This window comes from Talpa occidentalis, unplaced genomic scaffold, assembly GCF_014898055.3.
Source record: "Talpa occidentalis isolate TD23 unplaced genomic scaffold, MPIMG_talOcc4v2.1 talOcc4.13, whole genome shotgun sequence".
NCBI lineage: Eukaryota > Metazoa > Chordata > Mammalia > Eulipotyphla > Talpidae > Talpa > Talpa occidentalis.
In genome coordinates, this window is record NW_023601322.1 from 38,688,204 (window position 1) to 38,706,490 (window position 18,287).

Sequence of the window (18,287 nt, forward strand, 5' to 3'; positions counted from 1 at the left end):
ATGATTTTCCTTTACCTCCACCAGCTGGACTCGCCCATGATACAGCCGGTCTGGCCGGGGACTAATCGGATCCTTGTAGATGATGGATTTATGCTGCCCCTGTTGAAAGAAAAAGGTGGATGTTTTAGTGCTTTGGTGGGGATGTTTTGAAGTTTATAGTTGATCTAAGAGCAAATTTCTATGAATTCCTATTACACAAAATGCCTGACTCTGGAAAATAGTTGCAAAGTGAACAGACAAAAGGATTAGTAACATGGAAACAGAATCACAAAACCTTATGCAGTGCTTCTTCACAAATAGGAAGTGGAAAATTTCCTTGGCTGTAAGTGGCAAAAAAGATGAAAACGATTTTTTAACCATGTGTTGCAGCAAATGCATGAGATGTTGTTTCCTCTACTGCCTAAAGGGCCAGACTGGCAGCAAGAAAGTGCTATGGTGGGTGGGTGAATGAGGAGGGTTGGCAGCATCCAGCTGTGTAGCCAGGCAGCAACAGAGCTGGCACTGCAGGAGCTTCGCTCTGCTCAGCCTCCATCCCCTCTCCCCATCACAGGGGCTCCTGACGGATTCTGGATGCAGCATGATGGGGAGGTCAGCACCCATCACCAGCAACCCCATCCCAAACACACACAAGAGCCCCAGCTTGTCTGCTGCATACCAAGCCTGAAAAGAGTTTATTCATTAGAACCAGTGTTTCAGAGAGATTACTGTCTGTAATGACACATCATTTAAAACCTAATTTAGGAAACATGCTCCCAAGACTCTTAATTACAGTGGTTTGGAGCAAGGCAACAGGTCAGTGTGTCATGAGCCTTAATTATTTTCCATGTTTGAAGGTAAAATTAAGAGAATTTCTGGTCATCACTTCTCCATGAATTCCAACAGTTTGCATAATAAACATTGGCAGTAAAAATAGAGGCATATTCAAGGCCTGAACTTGAGATGCTCTGAAAAATAAGAAACCAAAATACAGCACTGCCATGAAAGTATTTTTATTGTGGAGGTATTTTTCCTTAGACTGCAACTAAAATCTGTGGTGCTTCATTTTCAAAATGTTTTGCAAAGATCCCTCTGAGTTTTTAAAACAACGGTTAATGAACGTAGCCAGTAAAAACAAAATGCCACACAGCAGTGTTTGGACATAAAGACCAATGGGAACGTGAGACCTGGGGCTGTGACAAGATGTGCAAGACTTGCTAGTGTGGGTTTACAGGGAATAGGACAAGAGACCCTTCTAGAAGCTGTAACTGCCTTGATCAGTCACAGCATTAACCCAGAAATAGAGCCAAGTACAGGCTATTGCATCTCAAGTCAAAGCAGAATGTGTCATCACCTCTAGTCTCAAAGAATTTTCTGGATGAAAGTTTTGAATTGTGTGCCTGACACATAGTATGTGGATGTTCCCTGAGCCTCTTTAAAAAAATCTATGTTGCTGCCCATTGTCTACACCAGGCCAAATTCCTTATTAAACCATTGAACACCTTCTTTTCTACCCTTCCAGGATAGTTGGGCACACATTGACTGCCAAGTTGGACTGGTCTCTCTTGAGCATTGCCCCTGCCTCTGTTCACCTTGTCCACAGTCCCTCAAAAGGCATTTCTCCTTCTCATGCCCATGTTTAAATGTCCAGCTCAAAAAAACCATTTCAACCAAACCTTCTGAGGGGCTCTCCACTAAGTGAGGCCTCCCTTGGACCTCATCATGTACCGTGCCTTGTTTGAACTTCACATTCAATGCTTGCTTTTCAGTGTATTATAGCTATTTGTCTATTTCTCTTGTCTTCCTTCTTAGGTTACATTTTTTTTTTTTTTGAGGACAGCTATGTGACCTTACAGACAAGAAGGGCTTGAAAACATTTTTGAGACTAAACTGAAAGACAGAAACAAAAAAGTTTACCATGAAGCAACAACTTAGGAGCAGCAAGAAGAGATACAGATAAATACTTTGGGTGGGGAGAAGATAAACTACTGGGGCTGAAATGGTGGTGGGCAGAGGATTCAGAGGAGGTACTGCATGTTCTAGACATCCCTTTTACTTTCTACAACCTATTGGAAATAACTTATATCAAATCTGTTGTAGGTCTCTTATCAAAATGTCTTAAAATTGCATCAGCACCAACTGCAAAGGCTGCATCCTGCCTCTTGGCTGGTGCTCGGGTACCTACAGTGAGTTGCACGTCTGGCTCCTTTTCCAGAAGAACCATATCACCAGGTAGGCCAAAGGACTTGGTTTGGTAGGTGAGATAGCCTCCATATGAAGAAACCTGAAAGTGAATTAGTAGGATCAATAACACAGGCCAAGAGACTACGGCAACATGAATTCATGCAAAAGGTATGTACGATTTGGAAAGACACGATCACCTTGTTCACAGTGGTCATCCTTAGAGTGGAAGTGAAGATGGTATCTTAACTTTCTACTTCTTTTTAGTATTTAATATGTTTAACACAAACATGATTTTTACAAAACAGACACTTCTGCTTAAAAATAAAAACAGTGATCACACAGGAGCAAATAACTTTCTTTCATTCTAGATGACCACCAAACTAAAATGTTCATTTAATCCATGGCCTTTTTGAGAAATCTAGTGATGACTCCTCATTTAACACAGAGGATTGGTTCATATCTGATAAAATGAACATCTAGACACAGATTTTTTTTTTAAAAAAAGGAAAGAAACCAAAACATCTCCTGAGAGTTGCTGCTAATGTTTCCCAGGCTATGACACCTTCTCCTGGTGCCTGGCTGTGTCTGACAGCTCCATCAGGTGTGTGGACTTTCTCTTACTGATGCACCGGGTGCATGCATGGTGTTGGAAGGCGGTGAAGGAGGATGGGCATGGCTTTCTGACAGTAACCTTCATTTCTAATACCTACCCACCCTCTTTAAAGCAAAAAATAAAATCAGAAGGAAGGAATGAAAGAGGCATGGAATAAGAACAACTTCATCTCAGAGGAGGTAGGCAGAACTCTCCCTGCTGGAGAATGCACATAACTTCATGAAGGAGAGAAGGAGCAGCACTTCAGGGTCCCCAATCCACTAAAGTTGTCCCCAGTATCTACAAGCTGGCAAAGCTTCCCAGAGTTATTATCTTAGAGTCTGGAAGTATTCCAAGATAGCATCTTAAATCATCTTATTGAAATAAAGTATTGTCTTTTTGCTGGTCTGATGTGGTTTAATCAAGAGTTCCAGGTATTCTTTGGGGTTCCTGCTTTTAAGAGGTAGAGCTTAACTCTCCCTCCCTTGAGTCTGGGCTGGAAATAGTGACTGGTTACTTTTTTTTTTTTTTTAAGATTTATTTATTTATGCATACAAGAACTGGAGTACAGGCCAGAGGTGCAGGGGGTGAGAGGATTCATCAGAGACAGAGTGGGGAGCAGAACAGGCAGACTGACTGAAATACACTGCTGAGGGGAGCAGTGGGCGAGACAGGACAAGCCTGCTGCGCCATGTGGGTAGCTCCCTGGCCAGCCAGGGATCGAACTTGTGCTGTAGAGGCTATGGTGCTGCACTTAACCCCTTGCGCCACCAAGGAGGCCCATAACTGGCTTCTAAAGAATAAAATATGGCAGAGATGATGGTATGTCATTTCTGAAATTAGATTATGAAAAGATGCAGCTTCTGTCTGGTATCTATCTAGCTGCTAGCTATCATAAACATATTGTAAATTTTTCTGTGGACCTACCCCTGGTCTAGTAGGTAAGAGAGCAAAACCATCTTCACAGGCAACAGGCTATATACAGGAAGCTGCAGCCTGCAGGTAAAGTAAATCTTTTCAGGGCCTCCCTGGTGGTGCAGGTGGTTGAGCACAGCGCTGTGAAGCTGTCTGCAGCCTCTGCAGTGCTGGTTTGATCCCCACCAGTCTTGCCTGCTGCTCCCCTCCGCAGTGTATTTCATCAGTCTGCCTGTTCTGTTCCCAGCTCTGTCTCTGGTGAATCCTCTCACCCTCCCACGCATCTGGCCTGGACCCCAGCTCTTATATAACTAAAATAAATCTTTAAAAAAAGTAAAGCCAATCTTTTCAGATGAAAAAGATTTAGTGATGGGTGTGTTGCCATTGCCTTTCTCTAGCATCAGCATATTTTTAGGTCAGGACAACTTAGAATTAGGGGCCCTTCCTATCAAGAACAATTACACTTTTAATAACAATGACTCACTATTCCTACCGATATCAACTATATTCAAATTCATGTTTATTGGAACACAGATTTACTCTCTGTGTAAATCAGAGTAAATCTGCCATATGCTTACCAGGTTCAAATCGTCATTTTGATTATCTAATAATAATTATTACTATCTAATAAACTCTTCATGTAACTACTCTTGAGATTTTATTTTCAGTAAACACTATCTCCATCTCTGTCTTTTTCTATATCAGCTGATTTGGGGGAAGTCAGCTGCCACCTCATGAGGAGAGCTCAGCCAAAGGAGCGCTTCATATGGTGAGGCCAGAAAGGAACAGAGACCTGTTGACAACCCCATGGGTGAGCTTGCAAGAGGGTTCTCCAGTCCCAGATGACCACAGTGTTGTCTAACATGGTGACAGCAGCCTCACGAGAAACTCTGGGTCAACTACTCCTGGATTCTTGATTCACATAAACTATATAAGATAATAATTGTTTGTTGCTTTAAGCTGTTACCACATGGAGGTGAAGAGGAGTATTAAGTGAGAGAGAAGTGAGATTATATTGTTAGGGGCCAGAGAGGTGGACTAGAAGGTACATGCATAGCTTAGGAACCAGCATGTACACATATTGTTTGACTTGTGGCCTGTTTGCTCTGAGTTAACTTTGCAGTCTATGAGGTGCCTAGAAGAGTGATGGACACCATTTCTGTCAGACTAAGCCATGCCAGAAGGAGTGAAGTGTTGTAAATCCAGATGCCAGTGAAGGGGGAACTGCCAGGTAGATGGGGCACCATAAAACTCCCAGAAGGTGTTAAAGACCTGCAGTGAAGGCTGTTCACTGATAATTTACTGTCTTTGTTTTAACTCACTATAAAATAACCTTTCAGAGATGAAGTGCTAGAAGGGTTTTCTTTGGAGCATGATGCTCGAAGTTCTCAGATTAGCTTGCTGATCTAATTAAAGTGCATATTAAAGATTTAATCTCTGTGCTTTGTCTTTTGGTTTTGATAATTGCAGTAGGCAGAAAGAATCAAGTATTTTCTGGCAACAATATGAGAGAAGCAGCATTCCCCACACTCAACAGTCAAAACCCATAGTCCTTCAGGCAGAAGACAGAATTAAAAGACCTGAGGCCAACAAGGCCCTAATACTGATACATTCAAAAGGTAAGAAAGTATCATTACTTGAGCTGGGACTTCTGAAATCTTCCTGTTATTGTGATTTATAAGAAATATATATATATATATATATATATATATATATTTGATTACTCAGATGAGCAAGGTTTATTTCTCCTATATTTGATCTTCATCGATCTCACAGCTCCCAGAACTTGGAATTTCCTGAGCCTTTAGGCAGGGAGAGCATCTTTTGTCATGATACTTGGTGTTTTGTCCTCTGTTCCTGAGAAAGTTTCAGAGCCATAAAAGTTAAGTGGGTGCCTTATTATTTATAATGCCTTTATATTTGGAAAACACATAGAAGTGGGAGCCAGTTGCTAGGAAACCAATTTCTTGGGAGAGAGACACACTAGAGATGAAGTTCAGTACCAATGGCCAGTGTCCTGATAAATCATGTATAAGTAATGAAAAAGCCCAAAAAGGAGTGGCTTCAGAGAGCTTCCTATTTGAAGAACAGAGCACTGCCACATGCCACCCCAAGCTCCAGGAATACAGATGCTACTTTTTTCCAGGATGTCACCCTAGATTTCTGTATCTGGCTATTGATTCATATCCTTTATTATTCTTTGTAATAAATTGGCAATCTAGTGAGTAAATGGGTTTCCTGAGACCTACAAATTAATTGAAACTGAGGAGGGTACTGATTGATAGATTCATCAGAAGCACAGGCACTGATCTGGGCTTTCTATGGGTACCTGAAGTCTGAGGAGGGGGTTCTGGGAATCTCCAAGCTAGCCAGTTGGTCAGAAGCACAGGCAGTTACCTGGCTGACATCTGAAGTGGAAGGTGGACAGCCTGCTGGTGTCTGAGAACTGCTAGTAGGTGTGGGGAAGCCTCACACACCCCCTGGAATTAGATCCAGGAACCAAAACCACACCACACCTTCTCAAGAGCTCTACCCTATGCACATGTCACCTGAACATGTCTCTCCAGGAGATCCACACTTGGCCAGTTGGCCAAGTACAGTTGGCCACATTCTGGCATAATTGATGCAGCCAAAGAATTTAGGTTGCAAAGGAGAGCATCTAGTTTATCAGCTCACTAAGGAGTGTCTAACTGAACACATGTGATTCTGCTAAAGACAGCCAAACTTCCTCTAGACACTGTGCTTCTCTTAATAAGCCTGTGACTCACTTCTCAGCTTTTGTTTTCCTGACAAGGAGGCTTTCTTCTGCTTTAAAGCAAAGAATTCTCAAAACTGGCATTTAAAAGCATACATGTCCCATTTGCAATAGATATTATTTAACTGGTTATTTCCCTGGAGAAATTCTTAGTCATTAAGTAAAATCATGAAAAACACCGTGAACTAATGGGGTGGGGACGTGAGGCTCTAGTCAGCCCCTTCCAGGGAGGCCTTGTCTCTTCCCAATTTGTAGTTAACCTAATCTCAATTTATGTCAATTGAGCTTCCTGATACTTATGCCCAGTCAACAACACTCATGCAGAGATGGAGGAGGCCCACGAAGGCTCAGGACAGGACATCCTTACCTTATCCCCCAGGTAGGAGGGAGGTGCCACCCAGGACACGCTGTGAACTGTTGAAGGCAGTTCTTGGAGGTCTGCAACCATGCTGTTGCTGTCTGGGTTGAATGACACAGGGATTTGCACTCCATCTGCCGTCTCCAGGTGCCAGCCCATCATATCCACAAACTAGAACACAAAAGCAAGGGAGGAAATATGCACAGGGCATCTTGGGTGATTGCTGAGTTACGCAGAATAGAAAGCTCCTGACTTTGAAGGCTTCCTGTATGTGTCGCCCTTTGAGTTTTCCCTTGGAGTCCCAAGACAGAGCCCTCTGTCCTTCAACTAGAAGTTCTTGGAGAGCAGTGACTCTTTGTATTGCTGCAATATCCTGGTTCCTGACTCTGAGTAGGTATCCAATAAATGTCTAAATAATTTTAATGGTGAGCTCCTTATAGAGAAAATATGACATAGAAGACAGGGTCTTGCTATCATTACTTTTCTCTAAATGGAGCATCATAATTACATATTTCCCCAAATCGCAAAGGAAGCCAGGAATTAAGTTATGAAGCGGAAGAAAAATAAGGAATTGACATGGCATGCCTCCGGGCTCCTCTGGAGGTAAGGAAAGGAAACTTCAGAGTGGATTTACAAACTAATTTTTCTCCCAATTATAAGCCTGTAATCCTTTTAGGGGACAGGCAGTAAAACATATAAAATAAAATTTCTCATTGGGCATAACACATTACTCACCAAGAGAAAGCAAGAGGCAGGCTACTAGTTCATGGAATAATGATGGAAACAAAAGCTTTATGGAATTAATTTTAAAAGTGACCAAAGAAAAGAACAAAATAAGCGAGAAAGACAGTAAAAGAGAAAGAAGAACAAAAGAGAAGGAAGCACAGCAAACGCCATCTATTTACTGAGTGTTCACTGAGCATCTGCTAAGCCTCAGCTCCTGCTCCTGGCACTGAGAATGCATCACAGACCTTCTATGCTGGTGCTGTTACCAGGTTTTGGGCTTCCTCTGTTCTGGACTATGATCATAAAAGAATTCAAAGCCACATGTAGGCAAAGCAGAGCAAAGTTTATTTAGCAACAGTACACCCAGGAAGAGGTCTGAGTGGGCAGAGTTCATGGAAGAACAACTTTGAGGAATGTGGGGGATTCCTGGATTAAATGGGGCATAAGGGGATGGCTCATTCCATCCCTTTCTGGGGTTTTAACAGTGTAATCTAAAAAGGGGAGGTTCCATGTTTCCTGCCCCAACTAATGAAGGGTGGAGCTGAGCAGCTAAAGGAACTGAAAAGAACTTGAGAGAGAAAACTTGGAAAGGGCACATGGGACAGAGACATGAGAAAGAAGCCCCGCTTGCTTCTTGGCCTCGGTCTTACGCCAGAGACTTCAAGGACATGGAAAGAGACACTTGGGAGAGACCGTGTGTGAGAGACCTGTAGGGAGGCTGACAATGGCAGCCTTTATCCTGACTTGTATGTGCCAGTCCTGTTTGTCTGGGCATTTATCCACAAGGGGATGGATAACATAGGGTGTTTTATCAGGACTATCCTTTTTTCTCTCTATTACACACTAATTCTATTAACATTCTTTTCTACTGAAGGTCTTAGGCACTAAGAGTATAACTTATCTTTATGTAAGCAGATGGCAGAATCCATTTAGAGCATGCAAAGTTTGGGCATCTTGGGGTGCCCCTCAGTCTGTCTGCTAACAGGGTCTACTAGCAGCTGCTCCCAGGGTATTGATTTATTAGTTCGAGCAGGAGTTTCTAAGTCACCCTCTTCTACTGTGCTCCCTCTCAGGATGTAGTTTTATCAGCCCCGGGAGCAGGTTGGGGAGGGGGGGTCTGACTCTCCCCTCTGGGTCTTCTTGCTTTCCTCAAGCTTCACTGGCCTGGCTGTAGGTTGGGGTTGGGGGCTGCCTTCTCCTCTCTGGGCACTTCTTGGCTCTGCCTATACTTGATCAAATCTGGCAAGTGTTTCCTGGGGTCTCAGATAGAGTTGGCTATTTAATTTTCTTTAGGCATCGCCCTCCCTGGTCTAACAGGGATAGGGGAAGACAAGCTACACACTAGAACTGAATGTACAATGTCAGGGAGTGAGAAGAGTTTTGGGGTACACAGAGCAGGGGAGGCATATCGCCAGTGAGCAGGGAGCTGTTTTGGAGGGAGTGGCAAAGGAGATACCCTCTGGCCTTGAGATACAGAGCAGACCCAACAACCCCTGGAGTCAGTGTGAGGACTGCTGTAGAGAGAAAAATGGTATTAACATTTCAACAAAATAATCTATAGAACATTCCACAAGCCTTCATATTTCCTGCCAATTCATTTCTTCTTTTAGAAGTACTAAATAAAAATAAAAATATGAATTCCTCACATACCTTAGTTCTTCTTTTATGTGTACTGTGACAACGATTATTTACTCCAAAACAAAAGCAGCTGGTACAGCCTTTGGGATTTGCTGGGTTCAAATAGAATGATCCTTCTCGACATACATTGCATTCTGCTCCTTCCACATTTTCCTATAGAAGTAAAATACACAGCAAGAATCATGTCTGCTAAAGATTTCCCGATGGCAATTATCTCTTTGCACAAATTTAATACTGACCCACACAAGAAATTCAATACATAATTGCTAAGCTTTTACACCACATATAAATGGAGGAGAGAATTTCCTGGATTTTATAAGATACTCCTTAGCACCTTGAAAGTAGAGAAATCCCCCAAAGCAGTCACAGTTTGAGGGGATGAATCCTACCACTTACTATTACCTCAGATGATCACTGGGACCTGGGAGTTCTCAAACCACCAGGCAGAACCCCTTGGAGAAGAGATTACTAACCTGCAGCTCATTGGGCCAGAAATAGGCTTCAGGGAAACCCATGGGCCTCTTGAGATTGTAGACAAAGTTTGTGTCTATCTTTCTGGAAGGGGTCTGTACCTGTCATCAAATTCTCAAGGTCTGTGGCCTCTCAGAGGACAAAATGAAGAAGAGAAGTCTCCCTTCTATTTCTGTCCAATGAGGTAATGACTGTGAAACACTACCTCATTATGGCAATTATGGGTCTGTCCTGTTTCCCATATATTTGGATACGTTGACTCAACGTGAAGAACATCACTGAGGGTGGCTGACGTGCCTGACGTTGCACTGTCTGTCTCACCTTGCAGAGGCAAGCTCCAGTCCCTGGGTCACAGACTCCTGGCTTGGTGCCGTCTCTGTTGCAGCGGCAGGCAATACACTCAGGGAAGCGGTAAAACCCAGGAGCACACCGGTCACACCGCCGCCCTGTGATTCTGGGCTTGCATCTGCAGCCCAAACAAAGGAAGCAAAAGTTCTCATTGTCTTTCTGCACACAATTGTAAAGTCTGCATATGCGGCAGCTGTACAAAGGGAGTTCAGCGGACACAGTGCAGGTCCATGGGGGCTCACAGACCAGGGCAGAATAGAGAGAAGCAGGTCAAGACCACCCTGGACAGTGCATGCCCCTAGCCAGACTCCACGCTAGGCTCTGGGGGCACAAAGAGACACAGTCCTGGGTCTAAAGAGCTTCCACAGATAAGTGGTGAGAGGGAGATGTGAACAAGATGCATTAGAGGTCTAACTGGGAACAGAGGGTCAGAGGAACAGCAAATGACTCCATTTCCCTAGTAGAGGGAGAGGAAGGGATGCCTGAGCTGAGCCAAAAAGTTGAGGGTCGGGCCTCCCCAGTGACACAGCAGTTGAGCGCTGGGTTGCAAAGCTGCCCGCAGCCTCTGCAGCGCCGGTTTGATCCCCGGCCACCGGGCGAGGGTCCCACATGGCGCGCAGACCTCTCCTGCCACCCGCTGCTCCCCTCAGCAGTGTACTTCGTCAGTCTGCCTGCTCTGCTCTCCCCTCTGGCTCTGGTGAACTCTCTCACCCTCCCACGCTTCTGACTGTACCCAGTGCTTGTATAAATAAATAAATAAATAAATAAATAAATAAATAAATAAATCTTTCAAAAAAAAAAAAAGTTGAGGGTCACGGGTAGGAGCACAGGTAGGTGTTCAGACAGAAGGAACAGTTGAGGGGGAGGGCACCCGTGTGCAGGGAACACCAGCGTGGTGCTACAGCAGCAGGAGTGTGAGCAGGGAGTGCTGAGGCAGGAGTCTGAGCCAAGAGGTAGGTGGGAGCCAATTGATGGGGACAGAAGTGCTAGATGCTGTGACAGTGTCTGCAGGAGTAGAGACTCTGGCCGAGCCCTGGACACACTGGTGATGTGCTGATCACATAACAATGTTACATGCTCTAACTCTACTTTTCCAAGGCTTCGTTTTCTCATCTGTGGGATAGGGAGAACGGTAACTGCTGCCTAACAGCATTGCCATGGAGATGGCCCAGGCACCCCAGGCACGTGGCAAGCTCTCAAAGAAGAGGTTGTCATCTTGAAAAACTTTTCAAGGGGACAGAGAGAGACTGGATGTGAGCGGAGAACTGAGTGGAAGGAGCAAGTCAATTCATAGTAGGCTGTTGAGCCAGGAGATGAGACTTGGGGATGGAGAGGAGGGGTGGCTCCACAGCTATGTTGGGGTGAGGCTGCTAGGACTTGCAATATTCTGGATGAGGGGTAGGAAAGCAGAAGGCAAGAAGACTCAGTTTCCTTCTCAGGCGATGGTGAGGATGGGAGGTGTGAATGAAGGAGGAGGAGAGCAGGGAGGGAACGGGGGGGTGTGGAGTCTGGCAGGGACAGCATATGAGAAAACTCTGGGGGGGACATATCAGCAGGTGCATGCACTGGAAACACAAGTGTAAACGAGAAAATACAGAAAAGGCTGACAAGTGAGAAGAACAGCAGGGGATGAAGAAGACTGAGGCATCCAACACCCAAGGGGCTAGAGGGAAGAGGTCATGTCTGAAGTCTGGTGGGACCCACCCACTGACCCTTCTTTGTGGTTCTCAAAAAAGCATTAGGAAGTGTGCTTGTTATTGGCTTCTAGGGAGTTCAGTCTGATAAGAAATACTTCCTTAACTTGCTACCAGTTTTAAATTATCACCTATCTCCTAACACCTTTTAAAATATCTTACCCCAGTGACCTAGAAAAGATAAATATAACTTTATGTCCCAGTAAGTTTGCCTTTGGCAAAAACCTGCTTAAAACCAGAGCAAGCATTTTGTGCTGGATTAGGAAGACCAATGCATGGCCTGGTGGCCTAGGTTTGAACCCCTACTGTACTGTGTACTAGGTGAGGAACCTTGAGCAAATTAATGTCTTTATAGCTGTAGTCATGTAGGTGGGAAATGAGATGTTTTGTTTGGAGTGATTACTTGGGTGGTGTAGGCAAGGGGCGAGAGACCCCTCTGGGGAGCTAGATAAGCCATGGGCCATCTTCTCAGAGAAGTACTTACCACCCACTTACATTACATTCTCTCTTTCTCTCTCTCTCTCACACACACACACAACCATGCTACCACTACCACCATACACAACCCATCACACAGGCTCACTCTTAACACACACAACATTGCATTCACTATCAGAGGGCTCTTGGGCCCAGGTTAAAATCACCTGCTTTCTTCTTGTAAATCTCAAATCTCAATGCAATCAGACAGTCTAGCAAAAAACAACTGCTGGAAGATGATTCCCTGTTTCTGAAGGAAGCAGAAAGTGTGGAGCATAGAACTCTGGCAGGCTAGAGGTGGGAAAGCAGAGAGCATAGGCAACACAGACCCAAATAAAACTGTCAGAAAGGGGAAGCTCAGCTCAGAAGCAGCACTTGGACATGACCAGACTTAGGTGGCCTCTGGTCCTGTCACCTGGCAGTGAGGAAAGGACCATGCTGGACTTGGACCATGCTGCTGTTGTGACAAAGCCAATCAGGCAGCTTGTCATCTGAGGTCTATCACATTTCTTTCTGCAGAACTTCAGGGCTTCTGGTCGAAGGGTGCATTAATTGAACGTTGTTGCCAAATGAGCAACTTACACACTGCATTGGTAGACAGTTGAAAGTGACCTTTCTGAGCACATTTTCTGGACCAGGGCCTTGGAGGTGGGGACAGCAAACAGCCTGTGTTTTATGTTTTTCACTTCATTGGAAAATAAAGGAATGAAGTGTATTTTGCAGGGAGGGCAGTGTTAGACGTTCTTGTTGAGACAAGAAAAGATACAGGCAAGATCATTACCTGTTTGCCTGTTATTTCAGAATGATATGACATGGTGTGGTAGCAAGAAGAGGAGGGCTGACCACATCAGTAATTTAAGACAAAGGTTGGGAGCCTCACTCAGCACATACGGCGCAACCAAGAACATAGAACTGGATGAGAAAAAGCAAAAAAGTGGAGCTGTAATAAAAACTGTGGCCCTCAAACTGAGCTCTCAGGACCCAAGAGGACTGACAGGAAAGGGTTAACCAAAGCATGGAGAATATAATGTCTGGTTTGCTGAGTGATGTAATGCTTAGAGCATTAGCTATATGGATCCTGTGCAAAAATCTAGCAACCAAAGGAGTTTTTGGTGGTGCCATGACAACAGGGATAAAAAGGAAACTTCCCTTTCAAAAGTCTAAGTAGCTTCTAAAAATCACCTAAGGTTAGGCTGACCTTGGCACATTTATCCAGGGAGATGCTCTGTTACCCAAGGAGCTACGCTGACTGCAAAGGCAAGAAGGTTCCTGTAGATGATGCCTGAGGTGACGAATAGCAGCACCAGGGACACAGGTCAAGCGAGGTCATCTCTAAGGCAACGGGCTTGTGGCCAAGTGTTATGTAACAACATCTGCACGTGTGTGAGTGCTCACCATATTTCACAGAGAGCCAGAAAACCAGAGGTTAGGGTGAACTCTACCCTGCTTGTTAAATACTGTGGGTCTTTTCATTCATATGCATATTAAAGTCCCATTTTAATCTAGAATGCAAAGTCCACCTCATCCATTTATTCATTCAATAATTACTGACTGCTCAATATATGCATCCCTCTATTAGGGGACACAGGAGGTGGGGGACAAAATGGAATGAGCCAGCGATGAACTTGGCACATTTTCAGTAAGGACATAGGAGAGAGATGCAGAAAGTTAGGTGATCATGTGAGACATAGGGTGGCCGAGCATTCCACTTGATGTAGGCAGTGGAAGAATGAGGATATCTCTGTGCATTTGTAGAATTTGTATCTCTAAGGATATGTACAGTTTGGGGGTAAAAGGAAATGGAAGAGGAGAACTGATAACTGGAAAATATGCAAAAAGTGTTATGAGAAAGTGAAAAAGACTAGAAGTGGAATTGCTGGGTCATATGGCAGATCCATTTTTATACAAAAACACTAATTCAAAATGAAACCTGAGCTCCTGTGTTTACTGCAGTACAATTTGCAATAGCCAAGTTATGGAAACAAACTTAGTGCCCAAAATCAAATGAGTGGGTCAGAAATATATGGTACATATACATAATGGACTACTCAGCATTCACAAAAAGATAAGTTTATGTCATTTGTAGCAACATGGATGGAGCTGGAAGAGAGTATGCTAAGTGAAATAAGTCCGAAGGAGAAAGAGTGGTGGGACATGGCTACACTGAGGGGAGGGAACCTATACTGTCAAAACACTAACAAGGATGTAAAACAATGGTATTCAATATCTAAAAAAAGAGAAAGAGAAAGAAAAGAAAGAAAGAAAGAAAAGAAAGAAAGAAAGAAAGAAAGAAAGAAAGAAAGAAAGAAAGAAAGAAAGAAAGAAAGAAAGAAAGAAAGAGAACAAACCAAGCAGAGAAGAGAACTGAAAAATGCTTCAGTTAGAGCAGGTACCCTCCTCCTTCATTACCATGGAAAGTTGATCTTTATCCTGTCAGACAATGGGAAGCTAAGAAAGGTTCTTGCATAGAGTGATGTGATGGAAGTAGTGCTTAGCAGAACCATCTGCCCCACACCTGTCTGCACTCCACATGCGCTCACCAAGCTGCATGTCATTATTGGTTAGTAGAGGTTTCCCCACCAGACCAGACTGTGACCTCTTGTTACAGGCATTTGTGTGCCTTCTGCGCAGGCTACAGTCCCCAAACTGGAGTGGTGTAAGATACTGCAGCTTAGGTGATAAAACATATTGATATATGCCAAAGTAGAATTTAAGGCAAAAAATATCATAAGAAACAGAGTAAAATGTCTCATGCTGGTTAAAAATAGAACACATAACATGCAAGATAAAATCATAAGCACATATGCACTTATCAATATTGCTCCAAGTTTTTTAGGCTAATAGTTCTGTGTATTAGTGAAATGGGGAAACTGAGTTTGAAAACCCAGTGTATTTAGCATATTCCTCTTGAACTAAGGGGTCGAAATGAATGAATGAATGAATGTGTAAACCATCAAAGTAAGGGCAATTAGGGGACCATAAATATCATTCAATGAAGTGGATTCAATTCATGTGTATTTAATTAATCCACACGAAGTGGGTAAAGGACTTAATCAGGTGGCAGCAGGTAGCAAAGAGCCAGTGAAAGGCAGGGGGGTGATATATACCTTTCCAGAAGCTGACACTTGACTGTAGGAGAAAAGCATTGATTCTAAGGATGCTACTGCAATGTCAGGCTTTGGGAACTAGGAGGATTTTTTTTTTTTTAATTCAAAGAAAAAGATGGCTTGAGTGCAAGAAAATGGCATGGGTTTTAGCCACGGGACTGGAGTTGTAAGAACATGTTATCTGACTTTTCCTTAAACGTGAGAAGGGACGTGAAACCAAGGAGTTTAAGGGACTTGTCTAAGGTCACTTAAGTAAAGCCTTGAGACAAAGTTGGGATAAATTAGCCATCAAGGATCAAGACTGGGCCTCCCCGGTGGCGCAGCGGTTGAGCGCTGGGTTGCGAAGCTGCCCGCAGCATCTGCGGCGCCGGTTCGATCCCCGGCTGCTCCCCAGCCACCGGAGGAGGGTCCCGCATGGCGCGCAGACCTCTCCTGCCGCCCGCTGCTCCTCTCAGCAGTGTACTTCGGTCCTTCTGCCTGCTCTGCTCCCCGCTCTGGCTCTGGTGAATTCTCTCACCCTCCCAAGCTTCTGACTGTACCCAGTGCATGTATAAACAAACAAACAAACAAACAAACAAACAAATAAATAAATAAACAAACATGCCTCTATTTAAAAAAAAAAAAAAAAAAAGGATCAAGACTGGAGTTCTGGGTCTGGGAATCATCAGCAGTGAATGTGATTGAAATCAGAACAGGTGGGAATTCCAGAGGACAAAATATAGCAGTAGGAAGGTACACAGGCAGTACATTTCACAAAAAATAGTAACAGCTAATATTTATTGGGGGTTAGTGTGTGTCAGGGACTGTTCTGAGGGATTTTGCATGGGATATTTAATCCTATAAAGAATTTTAAGAGGTAGGTATCTCCAATATCTCCATTTTACAGATGAATAAATAAGGCACAGAGAGAAGTAATGTGCTGAGGCCACCTAGATAGTGAGAAGCAGTGGCAGGACACAAACTTCTGCAAACTCACATCACATGTCCTCTCATGTGGGAGCAGGTGGAGGAGACTGAGCCAGTGAAATGGTTAGTAACAGAACATTCAGAGATGGAAGTGAGATGCTGGTGTCACAGAAGACAAAGAAGACAGAGGGAATCTGGATGAGATCTCTAGGCTTCATCCAGGTAGAAAGAGCCCTATTCATCCTGCTGGCTGTGACCTACCACCTACATGTGGCCTGAGATTTAGCATTCCTGTGTTTCTATAACAAGCATCAAAGGAATTGCTTCTCCAAGTTGTTAGGGCTCCTGGATTTATGTCTCATTGTTCTAGGAATGCCAAGTCTGACCATTTCTGGTCATTTATTTCTCCGTCTTACAAAAATTTAGTAAATCTGTGATTATTGGCTGAGATAGAGGTCACTCAAAAACACCTTTCCTCGATAAACACCTGGGATTACATCAAACTGAAAAGCTCCTGCACAGCAAAAGAGACATTAACCAAAACAGAGAGACACCCCACTGATTGGGAAAAAAATCTTTGCACCCTAGTCAACTGATAAGGCACTGATCACAAAGATATACAAAGAACTCACATGACTCAACAACAACAACAAAAATAAACAATCCAGTCAAGAAATGGGCAGAAGAACTTAAAAGACATTTCTCCAAAGAGGAAATACAAATGGCCAACAGGCATATTAAAAAATGTTCAACATCCCTTATCATCAGGGAAATGCAAATTAAAACCACATTGAGATACCACCGTACACCAGCAAGAATGGCACATATCAAAAAAAACAAGCAACAACAAATGTTGGCAAGGATGCGGTGAAAAAGGAACTCTCCTATGTTGCTGGTGGGAGTGCAAACTGGTCCAACCACTATGGAAAGCTGTCTGGAGGTTCCTCAGTCTACTAAATACCATACGACCCGTCAATTCCACTCCTAGGGATCTACCCAAAGGACACAAAAACATTGATTCAAAAGAACACCTGTACCCGTATGTTTATTGCAGCACTATTTACAATAGGTAAAACCTGGAAACAACCAAAATGCCCAAAAATAGATGACTGGATCAAGAAGATATATATACACAATGGAATATTATTCAGCAATCAAAAAAGATAAACTCATGCCATTTGCAGCAACGTGGATGGAACTAGAAGGAATTATGCTCAGTGAAATAAACCAGAAGGAAAAAGAAAAATATCAGATGGTTTCACTTAGAGCAGAAATATAGGAGAAACAAATAAGACTCAGTGTAAAAAAATAATAACAGTACAAAACACAACAAAGCAAATTATAAATCAGAGACATCCTGCAGGGAAGGAGGAGGGAGAGGGATCAGAGGGAGAGAGGGAGGAGCACAGGGGACTGAGGTGATGGTGCACGGGTGCACTGGTGAAGGAAACTCTATGGGGACTACACCTGAGGGGGTGGGGGAAAGCAAATATTGTTTAAAAATGAACAATGATGCAAAAAAATTAATATTAAAAAAACACCTTTCTTCTTGATTCTGCTCTTCTGAAAAGGCACATCTGTATGTATATGTGACTTCATTGATCTTCAAGTGCACTGACAGCTCCTTTAATCAACTTTAAGAGTTTGAAAGGGGTTAACATTATGATAGTGTTTAAAAGTAGTGATTCCCTTCTTCCTTGAATGTATCACTGATTGATAAAAATCTCTAAAGCTATTCTAGCTTGTTTGCTGAAAGAATCTACTACATCTTCCATTATTAAAAGTAGCTGCAAATGTGATTTTTCAGTGCTATTAAGCCAATTAAATTACTGTTTTGCATTGTTATAAAAATTGAAACTTTGATTAAGATATACAGTTGGCTGAACTAAAGGACATTTGAGAAGTATATTATTTCACCAAATACAATTTTGTAGCATTTTCTGTGATAAAATCAGAAACTGAAAAAGAATTAGAATCATCATTTTAATCTAGATAAGAAGTTTGAGATGATTTTTTAACCAAATTTCATTTTATACATTAAAAAATTAAAAAGGGCAGAATGACTTGCCCAGAGTCTCCTACTTAGCTTGTAACAAAGGTGAGTGAAGAACTCAGATCAATGGCTCCAACGTAATTTATT

General features: G+C 43.1%; 1 protein-coding gene across 1 annotated transcript in view; it reads right to left on the bottom strand.

Moving 5' to 3' along the window:
* LAMA3 (laminin subunit alpha 3) overlaps positions 1–18,287 on the bottom strand; it is a 262,122-nt gene that overhangs the window by 88,640 nt on the left and 155,195 nt on the right. Inside the window, 5 exon segments of the mRNA XM_037508729.2 lie at positions 16–99; positions 2,162–2,260; positions 6,790–6,951; positions 9,157–9,297; positions 9,937–10,081. Of these exon segments, the coding sequence (XP_037364626.1) occupies positions 16–99; positions 2,162–2,260; positions 6,790–6,951; positions 9,157–9,297; positions 9,937–10,081 (631 nt within the window).